Source organism: Taudactylus pleione, unplaced genomic scaffold (assembly GCF_031769625.1).
Source record: "Taudactylus pleione unplaced genomic scaffold, aTauple2 ptg000628l, whole genome shotgun sequence".
Taxonomy (NCBI): domain Eukaryota; kingdom Metazoa; phylum Chordata; class Amphibia; order Anura; family Myobatrachidae; genus Taudactylus; species Taudactylus pleione.
The window spans coordinates 830,634-853,480 of record NW_028285030.1 but is presented as its reverse complement, the minus strand read 5'-3'; the positions used below and the strand labels follow the sequence as shown (position 1 = coordinate 853,480).

Genomic DNA, 22,847 nt, shown 5'->3' with positions numbered 1-22,847 from the left:
ATCTATTCTCTTCTTGTCTCTTCCCATATGGCGAATCCAGCCATCTACCCCAAACAAGATAAAATTTCTTCTCAGCCTCCCTGGCTAAATACACAAATTTCTCATGTGCCAAGCAGGTCTCATTTACCAGTGCTACCCATTGTCCTATCGTTGGACTCTCAGGGGCCAACCATGTTCTAGCTATGCAAACCTTTGCGAGCATACATAAATTAACAACATATTGTACAAAATGTTTATCTAAAGTATCCTCGTCAATAACAGCTAGTGTACATACCATGGGTGTTAGCATATCCCTAGGAACACCAGTGGATGTCAATATACAATTAACCTCTTCCCAAAAAGAGCCTATAATAGAGCATGACCATAGTAGGTGCCAAAAATTACCATTAGGGGAGTTACATTCTGGCCATTTTGAATCAGGTCTACCACCGAATTTAAATAAGCGATCTGGCGTTAGATATATTCTATGTAGCAGGAACAGTTGCATTTGCTGAAACCGAACTGTCGTAGTAGCTACTCTTGGACTACCCAGGGCTGATTTCCACACATCGTCTGGCAATAGTCCAAGGTCAGCTTCCCATTTTTGCCTAATGGAATGTAAATCCATATCGTGATGTTCTCGCATTAAAGCTGCATACATAACAGACACTAAGGCCCTCATTCAGAGCCGTACGCTCTGAGCAGAGCGCACGCTCTGAATGAGGGCCGGGCTCCATTTTCATGGAGCGTCCTCCTGGACGCTCGTATAGCTGTGGGTCACCACCCACAGGCTATACGAGCGTGCTTTTTGATGGCCGCGATGGTCGAGACCATCGCGACCATCGAAATTGCGAGCCGGAGCCTGCGGTTGAGGTTTTCAACCGCAAGCTCCGGAGTGATTTTGGCTCTATCAGAGCCAAAATCACTCCCACTGACATCACTAGTGATGTCAGTGGGCCGGCTTCTGACGGGAGGCGTTCCCGTGGGAACGCCCCCGTCAGGGAGGCACGCCCCCGGCACGCCCACCAAAGGGGGCGTGCTGTCAATCAACATTGACAGCACGCCCCCTTTGATCGGACACAACGAGCGAAGGACTTTCCTTCGCTCGTCGCGTCTGGCGCATGCGCACGACGGAGCTCCCTCCGTCGTGCGCATGCTCAGTGCATAACATCGACCCACTTGCGAGCGGACAGCCGCTCGCGAGTGGGTCTGAATCAGGCCCTAAGTGCCTTGGTCCAGCACCCAGTAATAAAAGTTTTACAGGGGAATCCCGGATCATTGGGGGGGGGCATCCCCAAATTGTGCATCTATAGCATGACGAAGCTGGAGATATCTGTAAAAATATTGTATTGGAACATTAAGACGTTTGAACAGCTGCAATGTGAGTTTAAACACCCCAGCCGCATATAGTTGTCCAAGTGTGTTCACCCGCCATTTCCCCCATACCCTGTCTACCTGCAGCGAGGCAAGCTCCTTAAGCCCCTTAGTATTAAGTAAGGGAGTATCAGGATCCCATCCCTGGCCCTGGAAAATCTGCGTGACCTGCCCCCAAATCAAGACCGCCTGCCTAACCAATGGAGCTCTAACACCCCTCAGGTTGCCACTAAGAAGTATTTGGAGTGGAGTATGTCCACTGGATTCCTGTCCCACCAGAAGAGTCGGTAATCCATCCGCCTCCAGACCCTGTATCCATATCCACAATTGCGTCGCATAATAATAAAACTTAAAATGGGGTAACGCCAGACCCCCAGCATCCCGTGACCTAGTAAGTGTATTCAATTGAATACGGGCTCTACGGTTAACCGAAATCAAAGATAACAATCCATCTATTTGTCTGAACACACTCTGAGGGAGGTACAGTCAGGTCCATAAATATTGGGACATTGACAGAATTTTCATATTTTGACCTCTATTCACCACCACAATGGCTTTGAAATGAAGCAAACAAGATGTGATTTAACTGCAGACTTTCAGATTTAATTTGAGGGTAATTGCATCCAAATCAGGTGAACGTTGTAGAAATTACAACGGTTTCTATATGTGCCTCCCACTTTTTATGGGGCCAAAAGTAATGGGACAAACTAAACAATCCTAAATCTAACTTTCACTTTTTAATACTTTGTTGCATATCCTTTTGCAGGCAATTACAGCCTGAAGTCTGGAACGCTGGGTTTCAAACCTGGTGATGCTCTGCCAGGCCTCTACTGCAAATGTCTTCAGTTCCTGCTTGTTCTTGGGGCATTTTCCCTTCAGTTTTGTCTTCATCAAGTGAAATGCATGCTCAATCCGATTCAGGTCAGGGGATTGACTTGGCCATTGCATAACATTCCACTTTTTAGCCTTAAAAAACTCTTTGGTTGCTTTTGCAATATGGTTCTGGTCACTGTCCATCTGCACTGTTAAGCGCCATCCAATGAGTTCTGAAGCATTTGACTGAATATGAGCATATAATATTGCCCGAAACACTTCAGAATTCATTCTGCTGCTTTTGTCAGCAGTCACATCATCAATAAATACAAGGGAACCAGTTCCATTGGCAGCCATACATGCCCATGCCATGACACTACCACCACCATGCTTCACTGATGAGGATCATGAGCAGTTCCTTTCCTTCTCTTCTCTTCTCTTCCCATCACTCTGGTACAAGTTGATCTCTGTCTTATCTGTCCATAGGATGTTGTTCCAGAACTGTAATGGCTTTTTTACATATTGTTTGGCAAACTCTAATCTGGTCTTCCTGGTTTTGTGGCTCACCAATGGTTTGCATCTTGTGGTGAACCCTCTATATTCACTCTTGTGAAGTCTTCTCTTGATTGTTGACTTTGACATATATACACCTACCTCCTGGAGAGTGTTCTTGATTTGGCCAACTGTTGTGAAGGGGTTTTTCTTCACCAAGGAAATAATTCTTTTCTCATCCACACAGTTGTTTTCCGTGGTCTTCCGGGTCTTTTGGTGATGCTGAGCTCTCCGATGTATAATTTCTTTTTAAGAATGTTCCAAACAGTTGATTTGGCCACACCTAATGTTTTTGCTATCTCTCTGATGGGTTTGTTTTGATTTTTCAGCCTAATGATGGCTTGCTTCACTGATAGTGACAGCTCTTTGGATCTCATATTGAGAGTTGATAGCAACTGATTCCAAATGCAAATGTCACACCTAGAATCAACTCCAGACCTTTTACCTGCTTAATTGATAATGAAATAACGAGGGAATAGCTCACACCTGTCCATGAAATAGCTTTTGAGTTGATAGTCCCATTACTTTTGGTCCCTTAAAAAGTGGGAGGCACATATTGAAACTGTTGTAATTCCTACACCGTTCACCCGATTTGGATGTAATTACCCTCAAATTAAATCTGAAAGTCTGCAGTTAAAGCACATCTTGTTTGTTTCATTTCAAAACCATTGTGGTGGTGAATAGAGGCCAAAATCTGAAAATTCTGTCAATGTCCCAATATTTATGGACCTGACTGTATATTGGGGAGTGTTGCAACGCATAAAGGAGTTTTGGTTGTAAAGCCATTTTTACAAGGTTTACTCTGCCAGTGAGTGTTAATGGCAGTTTTCCCCATGTAGCCACCCGGGATCTTAAATATTCTATTTGCGGCTTAATATTTAATGGCATATAACTATGCGGATCGTTAGTTATCCATATACCTAGATATTTGAACGAGTCTACCCATCTTAATGGGAGGGATATAAGCGGAACAACAGGACACACTCCTCTAATGGGAAGTATACATGATTTGTCCCAATTTATCGACAGACCCGAATACTTTCCAAAGGAGTTAATAATTGCAAGGGCATTAGGCATGGAAGTGTCGTATCTGAGATAAAGAGCAGGATATCGTCAGCATATAATGCTATTTTATCTGATCTGTTACCCATGGAAAATCCCTGAACAGCAGGACTAGCCCTAATCAAACAGGCCAAAGGCTCAATGGCCATGGCAAATAGAATGGGTGACAAGGGGCAGCCCTGCCGTGTACCTCTCGAAAGAGGATGAGACAAAACCATTGACCGATACTCTAGCCGCAGGCGCCGAATATAGCAATTTAACCCATTTAATGAAGCCAGAGCCTATCCCAAACCCCCTCATTGTCTCCCATAAGAAGAAGAAGGATCCTCATGTGAAATCTGCAGTTGGGTAAAAAGGCGTCGAAGATTAAGCGAAGTTGATTTTTCTGGCATAAATCCAGTCTGATCTGGATGTATCAACTGGGCAATCACTTGATTTAACCTAATGGCCAGGACTTTAGCAAGGATTTTAATGTCTGTAGGGAGGAGAGAAATAGGCCGGTATGTCTCCGTCTGTTTAGGGTCTTTTCCCGGCTTTGGTAACACTATTATAAGTTCTTCTGACATGGATTGAGGAAGAGAATTACATTCATACAATTGATTAAATAGGCGAGGCACATAAAACTGGTTATGTTTTTTATATAATTCCAAAGGAATCCCGTCTAACCCCGGGGCCTTGCCGTCTGGGAAGGACCTTATAGCTATGCCAATTTTCTCCGCAGTCAAAGGGGAATCCAGGAAAACTTTTGCCTCAGGGGACAGTTGAGGTAAAATTATATCTGTAAAATAATGTTGCATTTCCTCATTACTATATGATATGCCCGAACTGTATAGCCGCTGATAGTACCTAACAAACTCCTGTGTAATATCTGGTGTTTGATCATAAGTTATGCCCCCTGGACCCACAATCTCTACTAAAGTTATAGAAGGATGTTCAAATCTTGCTAAATTGGCCAAATAACTACCAGGTCTATCACCTGTTGCATATCTAGAATGTGAGTTGAATAAAAATTTATATCGAGCCTTATCTGTCAAACAATCGTTCCATGCCCTCTGTGCAGACAGCCATGCATCCTTGGATGATTCTAATCCATCAGCTAGGTAAGTGAGCTCCAATGATTGGTAGGAAGCCTCCAACTCCAATTCCTTTTTTTTGTAAAAAGAACTTAAATCAGCAACATGTTTAATCAAAGTCCCCCTAAGGAAAGACTTAAAAGTGTTCCATACAACCTGAACTGGGGCCGTACCACAATTAATTTCAACATATTCCTTCCACATTTCTTCCAAATCAGAGCCCGCCCCCATACGGGTCAACCAAAATGAATTAAGTTTCCAAAATGATTGGCCCCTTTGACATCCCAGATCTAGGCTAAGTGTCAATGGAGAATGGTCCGAGATTCCCCTGGTCTCATAGCGCTCAGATTTAATTCTAGGCAGCATATCTCGCGTGAGGAGTGCCAGGTCAGTCCGGGTCAATCCGGGAGAACGTGTGATGAGAGTGCGAAAAACAGGAAAACTGTTTTACAGTAGGGTATTTCGTCCTCCACGCATCGACCAAGCCCAGCCACATATGACGAAAACCTGTTGCCTTGTAGTGAAGGACTTTTCTGAGTCGTACCCCTTCTATCCAAAGCCTGGTCCAAAACATTATTGAAATCCCCAACAAATATTGCAGACGTTCCCAGTGGCAAGGCCATAAACTCAGCTACTTTTTTTAAAACTGCCGAAGAGTAAGGAGGCAGTATGTATAATGCCAACAATAAAAGTAATAGATTATTTATCCTACATTTCAAAAAGATATAGCGACCCCCTGGGTCAGTCTGCACCATCTCCAATACAAAGGGGACCGTTTTGTGGACAAGAATGGAGACCCCCCTGGAGGCAGAAGTGTGTGATGCGTGATGAGCCCAACCCACCCATGGTTTTTTAAGGGACAGCAGTTTCCCGCCTACCAGGTGTGTCTCCATGTCTGCTCCATATTGTTTAAGCTGTCGTAACACTAGGAAACGTTTTATTTTATCATTAAGACCCCGTACGTTCCAAGTGAGAACATTAATATTAGCTTGCGTCATAACGTTCCAGCCAAGATATCATCTCCTCCCAAAATATACATCCAAAGGGCAGCACTGTATAAACCTACAATATGAGCACACCCTGCGCTATCTAGACATTGGAAATCTAAACATATAATATTGCAATAGATAATAATTTGAGACCACACAAAGTATAAAAAAAAAGTAATAAAATAATACAACTACAACCCTTACCCCTTCCGTCCCCCCTCCCTGTATACCCAACCCCAACTGCGGCATACCTATTCCCATACCCCTCTCCCACAGATAACCAACAGAAAAATAAGCTCACCAGGTGAACATATAACAATTTATCCCGTACAAAGGGTGAGGCAAAATATATAATGACCTCTAAACACAGGAAACCCACCAGTGTTGCACACCCCGGGAATAGAAAAATAAGAACAAAATACTGTCCTGACCCAAAAATAGAATATTAATAGGTTAGGAAGCATAAAAAAACTGTACAAGTGTTTCAAAAAAGTAGTTGTGATGCCAATCCGCACCATCCCACAGCCACTAAGATGACCATATACTTAATCACAGAAATAAAATATGGCAATATACTGACAAAATATACAAAACATCTGAAATGGCATTACTAGATCAATATTCGTAAGACCTAAAAAAAAAAGAAAGGAGAACATTTGACCATGTTGACAGTCACATATTTAGCATAGTTACGTGTTACGCAAATCAGGGTCACCGAACTTGATCAGTCATTAACTAGCGGCCTCCTGGCCGGGGCACGACGATCCAGCCACACAGCAGCCTCCCTCGGGGTGAAAAAGAATTTAGTTTCACCATCCACTACCACACGTAATTTAGATGGGAACAGCATGGCGTATGGGAGGTTGAGATCACGCAGGTGACGCTTGACTGGGAGAAACTGTGCCCTCTCCTTTTGAACTTCAACAGAAAAATCAGGGAACACCGAAATCCGGGAGCCATTACGTTCCATTGGACCTTTAGTGCGAGCCAGCCTTATCACAGCATCATGATCCTGATAGTGAAGGAATCTGGCAATAAAAGTATGCGGAGGGGCTCCAGGAGGCAACGCTCTGGTCAGTACACGGTGAGCCCGTTCTACTGCAAAGTGTGAAGTAAAGGCCTCCTGGCCATATGTTTCCAGCAGCCATTTTTCCAGAAATTCCTCCGGATTCGAGCCCCCCTCTTTTTCCGGTAGCCCCACAAATCTTACATTGTTACGCCGAAGGCGCCCCTCCATATCCAACAGCTTCTTATGCACCATAGCCATCTGAGAATCCAAAGCAGCCACTTTCTCTTTTAACGGAGATACTGTATCCTCAAGCGTAGAAGTACGTGTTTCCACCTCTCCCACTCTCTCCCGAACACGTTGCAGGTCATGATGAATTATAGATAGGTCAGACTGCACTTTGCAAATCTTGTCAGCGAGCCTTTTCTCATTGGCCGTGACTGCATCTAGCAAACTCTGCAAGGTAGCTACAGAGGAGTCCTCCGGTACAGTATCGGCAAGAGGAGACGCAGGAGGAGAACAGACATCCCGTTCATCTCGCGGCGGGGGCTGCGGCGTTGATGAGCGAGAATAATGCTCCAGCTTCGCTGCTGCAGCAGCATGATGAGTTTTCCCCATAATAAATAGGTGAGGCAGTATAGTAGTGTAAAATAAATAAATATCAATATCAGCAGCACCAAGTACTATATATCTGTATTAGGAGAAGCCACAGACTCAGTGCACAGCCCAGCAAACAAAATGGCGACCAGCAGCACTTCCAGTCCTCAGGAGAGAAAGGCACCCGTGCAGGAGATCAAGACAGCAGGCAGGGGCATCCAATAGCAGGTAAGGCAGGGTGTCAAAGCCAGCCAGTAGGGAGAGTCCAGCGAGGCTGTATGTGGCAGCGTGTATTTCAGCACCGCACGGAGACACGGAGCCCGCCGGCGTCCCACGTGACCCGCAGCGGCTATTAGACCCGCCGGGAAGTCTGCCTCTAATTAGGCTCAGGAGGCTGCAAATTGCTCCCAAACCCGGCGCAGCAGGTGCTCCAGGACCTCCGACGTCTGCCCAGTACACTCTATCCCCGGGGCGCTGGAAACAGGAGGTGGTGCAGGATGATTACACTGGAGAGCTCACACCTGCGTGTGCTACTCCATAGACACCGTGGCCACGCCCCCTATAACAGCCATTTTAAACAATTTAACAACCCCAAATAATTTTATTATGGCCACTGATAGACTTCTGTGTCTTTTTTGGGGTACAGACAGTTTTTCCCATTTACACCTATACTTAACTTAACACACGAAATGCAAGCAAGAATTACCGGGTAAAACAACACTAATTTTCTCATTGGATTACACAATAAATTGACACTCAATAACAGGCGATAATTAACCGCGCACATAGCTCTTTAATTTCACTTAACACCAGATAAACAGATTACTGATGCCTGCGATTGAGTTCTCTCCATAAATATATATAATGGCACTGCAGAAGCATTGTGGCGCCACAAAAATATAGCATAATTAAATAAAGCTATATACTGTGTATATGTGTGTGTGTGTGTATATATATGTATATATGTGTGTGTGTGTATATATATATATATATATATATATATATATATGTGTATGTGTGTGTGTGTATATATATATATATATATATATATATATATATATAAATAATGTGTGTGTATGTATGTGTATATAATAACGTAGTTACTACCAGTGTGGAGTGGGAGAGCAGGCCAGGCTGCAGAGCTGGCTAACCGCGTCAAATTCAGAACGGGATGAGTCCTAAAATGCATGATAGGGATACAAGAAGTCAGCCTTTATGGGAAAAAAATTACACACAGATAGATAGATCTATCACAACTATGTGGTAAATACCGCTGAATTATAGGTGCAGTAAATCCACCTCACTGCTAAGACAGATAGTGTTATTTTACTCCTCCAAATTATTTAGGAGAGTTCTGTAAGGAAACAATTAAAATCTAAAGTTTTGGTTTGGAATAAACTAGCAAAAATATGGAGCTGAATCTCTATTGGTCATGGTATTGGGCTGCTACAACAAATTGGGTGAATTTTTTGCTCTGTCATTGCCAAATGTTCCTGCTGCTATGTTTTATTCCTTTTTCAGCCAAGCTGGTGATCCGATGGGTGGATATAACGCAGCTAGAAAAGACAGCTACCCTACTTCTCCCTGACATGATTAAAGTCAGTACTCGGTCTAGTGAACAATTCTTCTCAGTCTTTCTCAACATATTGGAGACTTTCAAATTAATGGAGCAGCTTGCCAACATAGCCATGAGGCAGCTCTTGGATAATGAGGGGTTTGAGCAAGATCGGTCCCTACCAAAATTAAAAAAGAAATCCCCCCAAAAAGTATCTGCCTTAAAAAGGTGAGTGGAAGGTTTTCAGAAATGTAACAACTCAGAGAGCTTAGCTCGTACCAATAAACATCTTTTCCAGAAATAAGGAGCAAAACGATTGTGAAAGTAGTGAAAGACATTTGCAGCCTGATTGGATGGCTGTGGTAACTGTACACAGAGGAGCAAGGGAAAATATTAGAGTCTCTAATGTTGCCTGGAAAGAATAAGCCCTAAGAGACCTTCTGCATAAGATCTTTCATGGTCTTAGGAGACCAGAGGCCCGCTTTAGCAAAATAATGTTCCTTTTCTTTTAAGTTAATGTATTGACCAATGTGATGCTAATACCTCCTGAGTCCAATATAAAATAAAACAAAATGTAAAAATAAGGGACTTGTGACTTCAACCTTAACCCAGAAGTCAAATGCCAGATACTCACTGGCAGTAGAAACCGAAATATATTTTTTCCTATTGTCCTACATCTTGGCTATAAATTGATACTGTAGACTCTACTTTTAGGACACAACTGAAGCTTCTCTGTGTTTGGCATAGCCCCCGCACCCTCATCTACTACTACTGTCTGTAGTACTGAAGAGGGACTTCTATTATACAGCATTTGGGAAGAAACAACTTTCATTTGTTAGACTACCTTTTGATAAGAATGTGCAAATGTTAATATTGTTGTAAAAAAAATACTGAGCACAATTTTAATATTACTTGCAGAGTGGAATTCACAAGAAGGGCAAATATAGCTTAACCATTTGCAGTGGTAAAAACCTGCGCCCCCTAATAGTTCCAAGGTACCATCTTGCATAGGTTGTAATTTGTGTGGTGGACATATGGAGAAGGTTTTCGTATAAATTATTTAAAAATATTATCGATTTTGTATCAGATAATGTTGACATGCATAATAGGGCTCTTCCTATAAAACAATACTGTGCAAAGTAGTTGGCTACAATTTTATATAACCTATTTTACTATTTTTAATTGTCCAGCTCTACAGTATGTGTGTATATGTTACAGAGATTTAGATGCTCGAGCTAAAAGTGAGAGGTACCGGGCTGTCTTCCGTCTTCCCAAGGATGAGAAGTTAGATGGACACACAGACTGCACGCTGTGGACACCCTTCAGTAAGAGGCACATTGTGGGACAAATGTTCGTTTCCACAAATTACATCTGCTTCACTAGCAAGGAAGAGAACCTGTGCAGCTTGATCATTCCACTGCGTGAGGTAGGTGTTTCTGCCATCATCCTTAGTTCTGTTGTTCATAGTATAGTGAGGAGGAACCACTTAGAAATTACTTTTGTTATTCCAATTTTTTTTCTTCACTTTTTTTGGCTATATAAAATGTATGTAATTTTTGCGGTGCAGGGGCTGTGCAGCCTATTGCTATAAAAGAACAGCCCCTTACCGTCCGTGGGCACCGTTCCACAGTGACGCCTTTCAAATGTTTGGGGGGGGCGAGCCTACAAAATTAAATGATATATTGCCCCCCCCCTCCACACCCCCGTTCCGATGCCTATGCTGTTGCATGTTATCTGATATAATGCATTATAATTCCTTTGTCAGCCAGATAAGATGGATAAGCAGCATCACCTTCAAGCTGTTGATTTGTTTATCCAATTCTGAGCAGATTTGGGACTAGATTTTCTAAAGCTACTAAAAATTCAAAATGGAGGTGTTGCCCTTAGCAACCAATCAGATTGTAGCTATTCTCAATTGCATTCTAGAAAATGATAGACAGAATCTGATTGGTTGCTATGGGCATCACACCACCACTTGTCCGTTTTAGAACCCCTCCTCCCTCCTGCACCCCTGGCGACAGCATAGGAGTACAGCCTGCAGTGCATGTACCTTCAATGTCCTTGGTAAACATGCAAGGCTTGATATATAGAAAGGATCTCTAAATCTGATAAAACCGCCTCTTTTGTGAGGATTTGGGGTATTCTCCCATTGATCAATATGGCTCAAAATCTCTCCAATCTTTGCTGTTGGAAGGGGTTTACATACAAAGGGTCGACAATGATTTGGTCAACTCCAGAAGGTCGACATGGAAGAAGGTCTATACAGGTTTTGTTTTATTTTTTAGAGTTAAGGTTAGGCACTTACCCGGAGGGTTAGGGTTAGGTTGTGGAAGGGACAGTTAGGTTTAGGCACGTACTGGATGGCTAGGTTTAGACACCAAGTGGAGGGTTAGGTTTAGGGTTATGGTGAAGATTATGGTTATGCCCATATCTGTTAACTATTTCCATGTCGACCTTTTGAACCTGTCAACCTTCTGTACTGTCTAACTTTTGTCATGTCAACCTATTTCCGTGTTGACCTAATTGTCAACCTTTTTTATCACACCCGTTGGAAGATCCTATTAGTTACTAACATCTTTGATCCTTTACTCATGTATGGGTATATAATACTTTGACATGGGATGAATTCACACTATAGCAACAGTTCTCTCTGTTCTCTGATACACATTATAGGTATACTATTCAACAAAAGGGATTCATTTTCCAAATATGTACTCGCCTATGACACGCAATAATTGTAAAAGACACGACCGTGATGACCCAGCATTATGACTGTTTGGTCTTTTAGATGAGTGAGGTTGGCAACAGCAGAAGAAAGTTTTTATTAGGGAAGTACTTGACAAAAAATCCATAGCTCTTATATGGGGCAGATGTACTGTATGAAGCTCTGGAAAGTGATAAACTGGAGATTGATAAATGACCAACCAATCAGCTCCCAACTGCCATGTTACAGGCTGTGTTTGGAAAATGACAGTTGGGAGCTGATTGGTTGGTCGTTTTTCAGTCTTCACTTTATCACTTCCCAGAGCTTCATGCATCTGCCCCATAGATTGCTGTTTATACACCTACAGAAGCCATGTCGGTCATAATGACTATTAACCTCATTACAATTGAAAAAGTAACTTCCAAACATAGAGGATGTCTGGTCAACTGTATGTGTCATGTGTCATGTGACCCTCCTACACTTGCTTATTACTCTGGGGAGATTTACTCAGCCTTGGAGACAGATAGGGGTCTATTCATTATCACTTAATTAATTTCCACAAAAACTTTTGTAGAAATTAAGTTTTGGGGCCATTCATCAAAAATGTAATGCAGGAGATATCATATCTCCTGCTTACCTTTCACTTGCGATGTGGCCCGCTATCTCCTTACACTAGTATTGGGACAGAAATTCATGAAGCTCAGAAAAGTACAATATTTTCGGAGCTTGACTGCCGGAGCATTCGCCATCTTCAGATAGCTTTTGCTCCCGCACTTGGCGCTCACCCTGCTCCTTCCATATGGGAAGGAGTCCAGAACCCTGTCTGGCTCCTTGCGCCAGACACCGGGACTTTGTGCACTCTAGTTCACGCAGTCACACCAGCACTGCTGAGTCGACTTGGCAGTGTTAAGTTTCACTGGTCTGAAAGGAGCAGTGAAGCCTTTTCTGATCAGCTGTCTTCGCGCCAGAGCAATGATGAATTGCTCCGTCGCTCGCTGCAAGTTAGTGTGTTGAGCATCTGAGTCCGCTTGGACCCTGATAATTAACATAATGAATAGACTCCAACCATGTCATATTACAGGCTGTGTTTGAAAAATGACCATTAAGAGCTGATTGATTGGTACTTCCTCTCTCCACTTTATCTCTCTCCAAAGCTTTGTACATCTACCCCTCTGTGATCTATGTAATGATTGGACTTATTTTGGTAGTTTTTTTACTCTTGATTTTTGCTTTCTGATTATTTTGTACTATTTTAAAAGTCAAATAAAAAATTAATTTTCCATATGTGAAATTTCTACGATAATAACTTACCTGACATACTTGGTCAGAATTTATAAAAAAGAGCCCTTGTATAACAATGTAAAGTTGTCCTATACAATAATTTAGGGAAGATAAGTATGTGGCGTGTCTAGATGATTCACGTCTTCTGTTTATTTGGTTTAAATAAACAACATTTTGCTTTATAGCCCCCAACATCTTTCATTCCACAAAGCTCAGACAACAGTACATTATCTGTAATGGTATGTGAGTTTTAATGATAACCTTGATATACAGTCGGGTGCATAAATATTGGGACATTGACAGAATTTTCATATTTTGGCCTCTATTCACCACCACAATGGCTTTGAAATGAAACAAACAAGATGTGCTTTAACTGCAGACTTTCAGATTTAATTTGAGGGTAATTACATCCAAATCAGGTGAACGGTGTAGGAATTACAATGGTTTCTATATGTGCCTCCCACTTTTTAAGGGGCCAAAAGTAATGGAACTATTATTATTATTATTATTATTATTATTATTACCAGTTATTTATATAGCGCACACATATTCCGCAGCCCCAATGGAGCTTACACTCTATATTCCCTACCACATACTAGGGTCAATACTAGGGTCAATTTTTGTGGGGAGCCAATTAACCTACCAGTATATTTTTGGAGTGTGGGAGGAAACTGGAGTACCCGGAGGAAACCCATGCAAGCACAGGGAGAATATACAAACTCCACACAGTTAGGGCCATAGTAGGAATCAAACCCATGACCTCAGTGCTGTGAGGCAGTAACGCTAACCATTACACCATCTGTGCTGACTATCAACTCAAAAGCTATTTCATGGACAGCTGTGGGCTATTCCCTCGTTATTTCATTATCAATTAAGCAGGTAAAAGGTCTGGAGTTGATTCTAGGTGTGACATTTGCATTTGGAATCAGTTGCTGTCGACTCTCAATATGAGATCCAAAGAGCTGTCACTATCATTGAAGCAAGCCATCATTAGGCTGAAAAATCAAAACAAACCCATCAGAGAGAGAGCAAAAACATTAGGTGTGGCCAAATCAACTGTTTGGAACATTCTTAAAAAGAAAGAACGCACCAGAGAGCTCAGCAACACCAAAAGACCCGGAAGACCACGGAAAACAACTGTGGTGGATGATGACAGAAGAATTATTTCCCTGGTGAAGAAAAACCCCTTCACAACAGTTGGCCAGGTAGGTGTATATGTGTCAAAGTCAACAATCAAGAGAAGACTTCACAAGATTGAATATAGAGGGTTCACCACAAGATGTAACCATTGGTGAGCCACAAAAACAGGAAGACCAGATTAGAGTTTGCCAAACAACATCTAAAAAAGCCATTACAGTTCTGGAACAACATCCTATGGACAGATGAGACAAAGATCAACTTGTACCAGAGTGATGGGAAGAGAAGAGAATGGAGAAGGAAAGGAACTTCTCATGATCCAAAACATACCACCTCATCAGTGAAGCATGGTGGTGGTAGTGTCATGGCGTGGGCTGCCAATGGAATTGGTTCCCTTGTATTTATTGATGATGTGGCTGCTGACAAAAGCAGCAGAATGAATTCTGAAGTGTTTCGGGCAATATTATATTCTCATATTCAGTCAAATGCTTCAGAACTCATTGGACGGCGCTTCACAGTGCAGATGGACCCGAAGCATACTGCAAAAGCAACCAAAGAGTTTTTTAAGGCTTAAAAGTGGAATGTTATGCAATGGCCAAGTCAATCCCCTGACCTGAATCCGATTGAGCATGCATTTCACTTGATGAAGACAAAACTGAAGGGAAAATGCCCCAAGAACAAGCAGGAACTGAAGACATTTGCAGTAGAGGCCTGGCAGAGCATCACCAGGGATGAAACGCAGCATCTGGTGATGTCTATGCGTTCCAGACTTCAGGCTGTCATTGCCTGCAAAGGATTTGCAACAAAGTATTAAAAAGTGAAAGTTAGATTTAGGATTGTTTAGTTTGTCCCATTATTTTTGGCCCCTTAAAAAGTGGGAGGCACATATAGAAACCGTTCACCTAATTTGGATGTAATTACCCTCAAATTAAATCTGAAAGTCTGCAGTTAAAGCACATCTTGTTTGTTTCATTTCAAAGCCATTGTGGTGGTGAATAGAGGTCAAAATATGAAAATTCTGTCAATGTCCCAATATTTAGGCACCTGACTGTATATATTCATATATAAAGAGCTAATTTAATATGGAATCGGTTACTATAAGTGTATGCTGCCTTTCCTGAAACAAAAGATCCTTTTGGTCAAGTATAAAAAATAAAAAGTGCTTCCATTACATCCTTGTCTCTATTTTATCCAACTTAAATGTGTGCATCTGTCTTGGGGTGAAATGGGGAGGTGGAATGAAAGCCGTGTAATTAGCATGGAATCCATCGGTTACAAGACAAAATCAGTAGGTGTTCTAGAGCTTACAGTATGTAGAAAAATAACCCTGCAGCTGTAGATTTGCAAAAGGAAAACTTTTTTTTAGTAGATGTCCTTTATACAGTCTAGTTTTGGAAACACCCGATTCTGAACACTTGTTTGCAATCATAAGTCATATACTTATATACATTGCATGTATATATTTTTCCAATATTTGCTCAACTGGTGACACCACTTATTTTTCCAATTACAGTATGTACAGAGAGAACTGTCAGTAGCTTGATCCTTCCCCTTGTACATACAGTAAACACCAGGGGCGTAACTAGGTATTTGAAGGCCCCATAGCAAGCGTTTATAAAGGCGAGTATGTACCACCCAATGGTGAAAAATGTATACAAGACATGTCACTTTGACAAGGAAAATGGCCCCCTAGCAGCTGCACCCCTTGCACCTATGGTAGTTACGCCCATGGTAAACACTCTGCTTTTCTGCAGGTGACAATCGTGGAGAAAGCCGACAGCTCCAGTGTCCTGCCCAGCCCGCTATCTATCAGCACCAAGAACAGAATGACATTCCTATTTGCAAACTTGAAGGACAGAGACTTTCTGGTGCAGAGGATATCTGATTTCCTGCAGCAAACTACCCTGAAAATGTACTATAATAAAGATATTTCTGGGAGTGACAGCAGCTTGGATGAGGAGGTGTGTAAAATGTTTATGCGGCACCGGAGCGACTTGTGGAATGTAATATAAAAATTAGACGTTAACAGAATTGAATTACTAAAAGCAAACTCCTTTTTATCTTAAGAAAATATAATCCTGTGTGATCTCAATGTTCCGACTGTTGTAATACAAATAATACAATATATTCTACACCCAATATAAGGAAACCTGATGTGGTGCTGACTGTTTTGATGCAAATCAGTGTGCCGGCCTGAACAGGCAACTGACCTCAATCAGATATTCAACTGTCAGGGTGGATAAATGGTAGATGTGGTTGGATGACTGGTATGGGGTCATCATCTAACTGTGCTAATGGTGGCCGGTCAGTTCTTTCAAATGTATCCATGTGCTTACTGTACATAGGTGCAGGTTTGTGTAGGTTTCACCTTATTCCACAAAGTAACTGACAATAAAAAGAAATTCATCACTGACTGGTGGCCAAGAACAGTGGGGGGGATCACCATAGTAAGTCATTAAGTGGTCAGGTAAAATAATGTTAACTTGTTAAATGGTCTCCTACCAGCCCTTATATTGTTGGGTATCCCAAAAGCATTCCTAGTTGATTAGTTGCATTGTAAGTGTGAGGTCTTATTATATATACATATTTATTAACAGTTTCTTATATAGCGCAGCATATTCCGTTGCGCTTTACAATTGGAAACATTTATAGAACAAAACAGGGTAATAACAGACAGACATAGAGGTAAGAGGGTCCTGCTTACAAGCTTACTATATCGAAGTCCATTTATTTTCCAGGTTTATTCGTGGCCCAGCAGCTTTGTTTCCTGCAGTCCTGTACAAAGACTGGCAGCAGAAGCAGATGGAAATCGACAAGTAAACATTAATGGCAACAGTGCTCCAACTGCCACACAGACGCTAATGACCATGTATCGCAGGAGGTCGCCGGAGGAATTCAACCCCAAATTGGTAATCAGCAGCACAGCACTAACATGGTTTAATTGTATGGAATGTGAACCTGGCAAAGCAAAAAACTAGTTTTCTCATATTGGCCAGTCCAATGTGTTTTAATGAGTCTCACATTCCCAATCTGCACATTAGTGTCCCTATGAAACGTCTATTACTGCTTTCTTGCTATAACGAGGCTCAGGCTGGCAGCGGTGATGCTGATTTGTAGTGAAGTGAGCAGCTAGAGAGCGATCCCATATACCTGCCCAGTTTATAGCAGCTGATTGTGGACCTTGGTTTTTAATCATGTGCATACATTGTAGCCCCTTAACTTTTTATATTTTTTATGGTTTTTATTATTATTTCCAAATAGTGTTTGCGCTTGCAGTTATTTTACCTACACAGCCATCATACTAATCGCTATTACATAATAACAACATTTAAACTTTCAGAGTGGTAAATTCCCTAACCCTAAACTTAAAGGCCTCTACACACTAGACTATTTGTCCGATTTAATTTCATCGGAACGACAAATTGTTCATATCGTCCAGTGTGCGTGCACAATGCCGATGCGCGCTCCCGCGTGTCGTCCGTCGCATCCTCGGATCTTTTGTACATACAGAGAGATCTGAGGATGTAGCTGGTGATGCCATGCTGCTGAATGCAGCACGGCCCCTGCTAGCTCACCCCCCGTGTCGCTGCTGGCATCTGCAAGTGTGTATGTAGTTGCTGATGCCGGCCCCCCCTTCCCGGGTCTCGTCAGTCATGAGATCGTGCTGAGTACACATTGTCTAATGTGTACCTATCTGAACCCTAATCCTCCCCTCTGCAACCTAACCCCAATCCCCCCCTGCAACCTAACCCTAATTCTCCCCCAGCAGTATAACCCTAACCCCTCCCCCCCAGGAACATAACCCTAATTCTCCCCACAGCAACCTAACCCCAATCCCCACCCCCTGCAACCTAACCCTAATCCTCCCCCAGCAGTATAACCCTAACCCCCCCCCCCCAGGAACATAACCCTAATCCCCCCACTGCAACCTAACCCTAATCCTCCCCACAGCAGTATAACCCTACCCCCCCCCCCCCAGGAACATAACCCTATTTCTCCCCCCTGCAACCTAACCCCAATCCCCACCCCCTGCAACCTAACCCTAATCCTCCCCCAGCAGTATAAACCTAACCCCACTCCCCCAGGAACATAACCCTAATTCCCCCCCCCCCTGCAACCTAACCCTAATCCTCCCCCAGCAGTATAACCCTAACCCCCCCCCCCCCCCAGGAGCATAACCCTAATTCTCCCCACGGCAGCCTAACCCTAATCCTCCCACAGCAGTATAACCCTAACCCCCCCACCAGGAACATAACCCTAATCCCCCCCTGCAACCTAACCCTAATCCTCCCCCAGCAGTATAACCCTAACCCCCCCCCAGGAACATAACCCTAATCCTCCCCCAGCAGTATAACCCTAACCCCCCCCATGAACATAACCCGAATTCTCCCCACGGCAGCCTAATCCTAATCCTCCCCCAGCAATCTAACCCTAATCCTCCACACAGCAACCTAACCCTAGTCCCACCCTTGCAGCCTAACCCTATTTCACATGTCAACACTTTGCAAATGTCTACGTGTTCCATGCCGACATTTCAACAGCACGTGGACATGGTGACTGCATCTCATTTTGGATGTATCATGAAGTTTGCTGATAAACTGTGAGATATTTGCTTATAGAAGACTTCCAGTGAGCATGAATCAGTGGGACCAGACATTTATATTAGTACAGTAGGTGAATACATTAGCTTTAGTTTATGACGTGCTAAAAAAAATTCCAAACACGGTAAATTGCTTATTGCATAATACTGTATCTTTGCCAAAATCATTTTTCACTGATGAATAAGAGAACAATACAACTGCAGCTTTAGTGCTTATATTGTGCAATAACGAGTGGCATGGTATAATTATGGGCCGTATTCTATTGTTCTCACGTCTTCAAATATTGTTTTAAAAATACAGGTATCTCTCTCTGTGTGCACGTTTTTTCTCTTTCATTTGCTCTTTACATTTTCTATTTCCTAAATTTCATGCAAGGCTAAAGAGTTTCTGAAGGAGCAGGCATGGAAGATGCACTTTGCGGAGTATGGCCAGGGTATATGCATGTATCGCACACAGAAAACACGGGACCTGGTGCTGAAAGGGATCCCAGAGAGCATGCGTGGGGAGCTGTGGCTGCTGTTTTCTGGTAAGACTGGTGAACATCAGTAACCATGTACAGCAGGACATGCTTGTTATAACTTGACAATAACACATTGCTTAATATTATCAGGTGCTATAAATGAAATGGCAACACATCCAGGGTATTATGAAGAGCTGGTGGAGAAGTCTATGGGTAAATATAACCTTGCCACAGAGGAGATAGAAAGGGATTTACACCGTTCCCTCCCAGAACATCCTGCATTCCAAAATGAAATTGGAATCTCCGCCTTGAGGAGAGTCCTCACTGCCTATGCCTTCCGGAACCCAAACATTGGGTACTGCCAAGTAAGTTCCAATGCACCAATGTTTGGAATGACTGGCAAACAAGCAAGTTGTTATGAAATCTGTTTGGAAGTTGATAATGGCCCCGATTTATCAACGATATTAAACACCAGTGTCATTTGTGTTTAGTATCACTGTGATGCAAACAAAAAATTTACTGGTATTTAACAATACTTAGCCCTCCGGCGATGTCCAGTGAAGTTCTCATCCTCGGCGAGGTCCTCTGCTGGGCTGCTGGCAGCATAACGCTGCCAGTGATGGGGCTCCGCTGTTATATGCATGCGCGACGGTCCGTCTGCGCATGTGCATGACACGGGAACACGGCAGTGCCTGGAAGGCTTCGCTGAAGCCGGAAAAGCACCGCCGGGTCTCCATTGCAGGCAATGGGCCCTGCATCACTCTAGCCATTTAAAAGATATCGAGAGTGATGTTTCACAAACAGCGGTAATCTTAGATTACCGCTGTTTGTTAAATCTAGAAACCTGCCATAACCCCTTTAGCGAGCGCTAAAGGGGTTATGCATCGATGATAAATGGGGGCCATAGTATTTTATCCATGTAACATTCATCTCTGCATAGTCTGTAAGGTCTCTGTATACAATGGACAGTCTGCAGCACAGTTCTCAGGTTTTCCTCTGATTGTGGATAGGATGTTGCAGTTCTACATTGGGGTTGGTTCAAATACTTTTGATGCAGTTGAATTAGTATTGGGATTGAGGAACAGGGCTCCTGGCTAGGTGCTAGAAATGAGGAGTCGATACTCCCTAACACCTTACTGCCGGTGCCATTAGCTGCACCAACATGTGAGTCACAGCGCTCAGCAGCAAGACGGACCCTTGGCCATAAGTTACTCTCCCGGAGAGCTGGGCATGCCTCGAGGGTGACTAACACCATGCCCAATTTTTGTGTACGCACCTTCAATGCGTGCACCTGCAAGAGAGTAAACTTACTATACTTGCATCACTGAGTATGGAGAAGGAATACGGGTAACTAAATATTGAAGGCAGTGACCGTGTCATTTTATGAACAGTAAAAAAGTGTGTGTCACATGGTTTCTGTAACTTCCACCGGATTAGCACCTGCTTAGGTTTGCGGATCCATCTGAACATTCATGTTGTAAAGAGTGGAAACTCACTTCAGAGACCAATTTACTGTCAATTAAAGATTACCAATTTAGTTTTTCCTGTTTTCCTCCTAAAACCTTGCTTGGTTTGTCACTTTGTGTGTTTGTTACATTAGCCAAAGATCATCTAGAGATAGGAAGGTGCAAGAATAGATCCGCTCTGAAAGTATAGGATATGGCCCTATCTCAGTCACCAGAGGAAGCAGAAAGTGGAGTCATTTTACAGTGTGAAAAGGGAAAGCTCCACCTCTTTTATCACCTTTAGGGGTTGGTGTATCAAGCAATGGACCAGTATAGAAGTTGCCCATAGCAACCAATCAACTTCAAGGTAGCATTTATCAAGTACATTCTATAAATTGATAGGTAGAAGCGGATTGGTTGCTTTTTGCAGGATAATACTAACAGGTTGTTGTATCAAGCAGTGAAAAGTGTGGAGAAGTGGACGAGTGAAGAAGTTGCCCATAGCAACCAATCAACTTCAAGGTAGCATTTATCAAGTACATTCTATAAATTGATAGGTAGAAGCGGATTGGTTGCTTTGGGCAACTTCTTCACTCGTCCACTTCTCCACACTTTTCACTGCTTGATACAACAACCTGTTAGTATTATCCTGCAAAAAAAATTTTTGGACATGGATGCAAAAATGTGGATCTGGTCTGTCCATCTCCTCCAATCTGATAGTGCAGACTTAATCACCCCCCGCATTTGTACCCATCTCGCAAATCCATGTGCTGTCCCATAAATACTGTGGTGTGACGTCACATATCGGCTTTTGCACTGTGCTTTTAAGGTTTTGGCCACTATCTTTAATGGTGAAGAGGACTTTATCGTGTGCCAGACTTTTGTATTCCAATGGCTGTAGCGTAACTAGGGCATTTGGCGACCAGGGCAAGATGGAAAATGCATCCCCCCCCCCACACTGTGTTCACACCAAAAAATGCAACAAGGGGCTTGGCCACTGAAAAATGGGGACATGCCAACATGACGCCACCGTTTCTCATCACTCTGGGAACATTCTTTTTCATTCCATATGCACCTTAATGCCCCCCCAGTAGTAGGGCCCCTTATGCAATGCTCCCAGTAATAGTGCCCCTTATGCAATGCCCCCAGTAGTAAATTGTGACGGTACTACAGTATGTGTGTATGTTTGTATGTATGTATCTGTATGGACCAATACATAATGATAGTTACCACAGTGTCTTGCTAAATAGATCCCTTAGTCATAAAGGTCCATTATGATTTCTAATTGATTATAAACTATGGGCCGAATTCAATACGTAGATAAATAGCCACGGGAGGGAGCTGCCCAAACAGCGCGTTGTATTGAATAGCTGCGGGAGCTCCCTCCCACGGCTATTCATATTCACATTGAATTGAATTCGGTCCAATGTTCAGGAAAGTTAAGAATAGCTAAAATTTGGTAAAGTATAAGGCACACTGAATAAATTATATAGCCAAATAAAATATTATTTTGAAAATTGTACAAATGGTAATAATATACTTTGTTGGGCATCGTACCACATTATAGCTTGGAGCATTATAATAGGTGTGCTTTTGCAATGTTGAGACTTTATAAATTAAATGTATATTATTTGTATGTCACATGGATACCTGCATGCAATAACAAGAAGGCATGTTCCTGATGTATCTATAATATTAATCTGTACATTCAGAAGCACAAATGCTGTCTGTGGGTGTTAGCTGTGGAAGTCAGCAGTTTTACTTTGTTTGATTTCCTTTATGGTTTCATTTTCCTTCAAATTAGATGACGGCAGGAGAACAATTTTGCAAATATTTTTGCCCGTGACCCAGTTGCACGAATACATTTTTTTTTTTTTTTTTTGTATAAATTACATAAAATTTCCATTGTTTGAGAAATCTATCTGGGTAGAAAGTACATTGTGGGTGGTAATATGAGTGATGTCTGTACAAAATAAGGTGTATCAATTTCTGTACTTGGTGATTTATTAGTATTTAAAATCAAGAAGGCAATAGTGCCAATATGTTATAATTCTAAATATATGCTCTTCATTGCTACTCATTTTCTTATTTGTCTAGAGCTGAGGTTGCTGTACCTGGTACAGTGTTAATCTACAAAACGTACCAAAAGTAATCAGTGACTTTATACTATATCATTATACTGTCGTTTATAATAATTTCTAAATTCAACGGAACAAGAT

General features: G+C 42.4%; 1 protein-coding gene across 3 annotated transcripts in view; it reads left to right on the top strand.

Annotated features, from left to right (window-relative positions):
- Positions 1-22,847, top strand: part of TBC1D9 (TBC1 domain family member 9) — a 99,689-nt gene that overhangs the window by 47,559 nt on the left and 29,283 nt on the right. For all 3 annotated transcript variants that reach the window (XM_088454723.1, XM_088454724.1, XM_088454722.1), the window contains exons 5-10: positions 8,967-9,228; positions 10,219-10,426; positions 15,877-16,083; positions 16,861-17,031; positions 19,099-19,249; positions 19,334-19,548. In XM_088454723.1, coding sequence (XP_088310849.1) covers positions 8,967-9,228; positions 10,219-10,426; positions 15,877-16,083; positions 16,861-17,031; positions 19,099-19,249; positions 19,334-19,548 — 1,214 coding nt within the window. The remainder of the gene's footprint in view (positions 1-8,966; positions 9,229-10,218; positions 10,427-15,876; positions 16,084-16,860; positions 17,032-19,098; positions 19,250-19,333; positions 19,549-22,847) is intronic.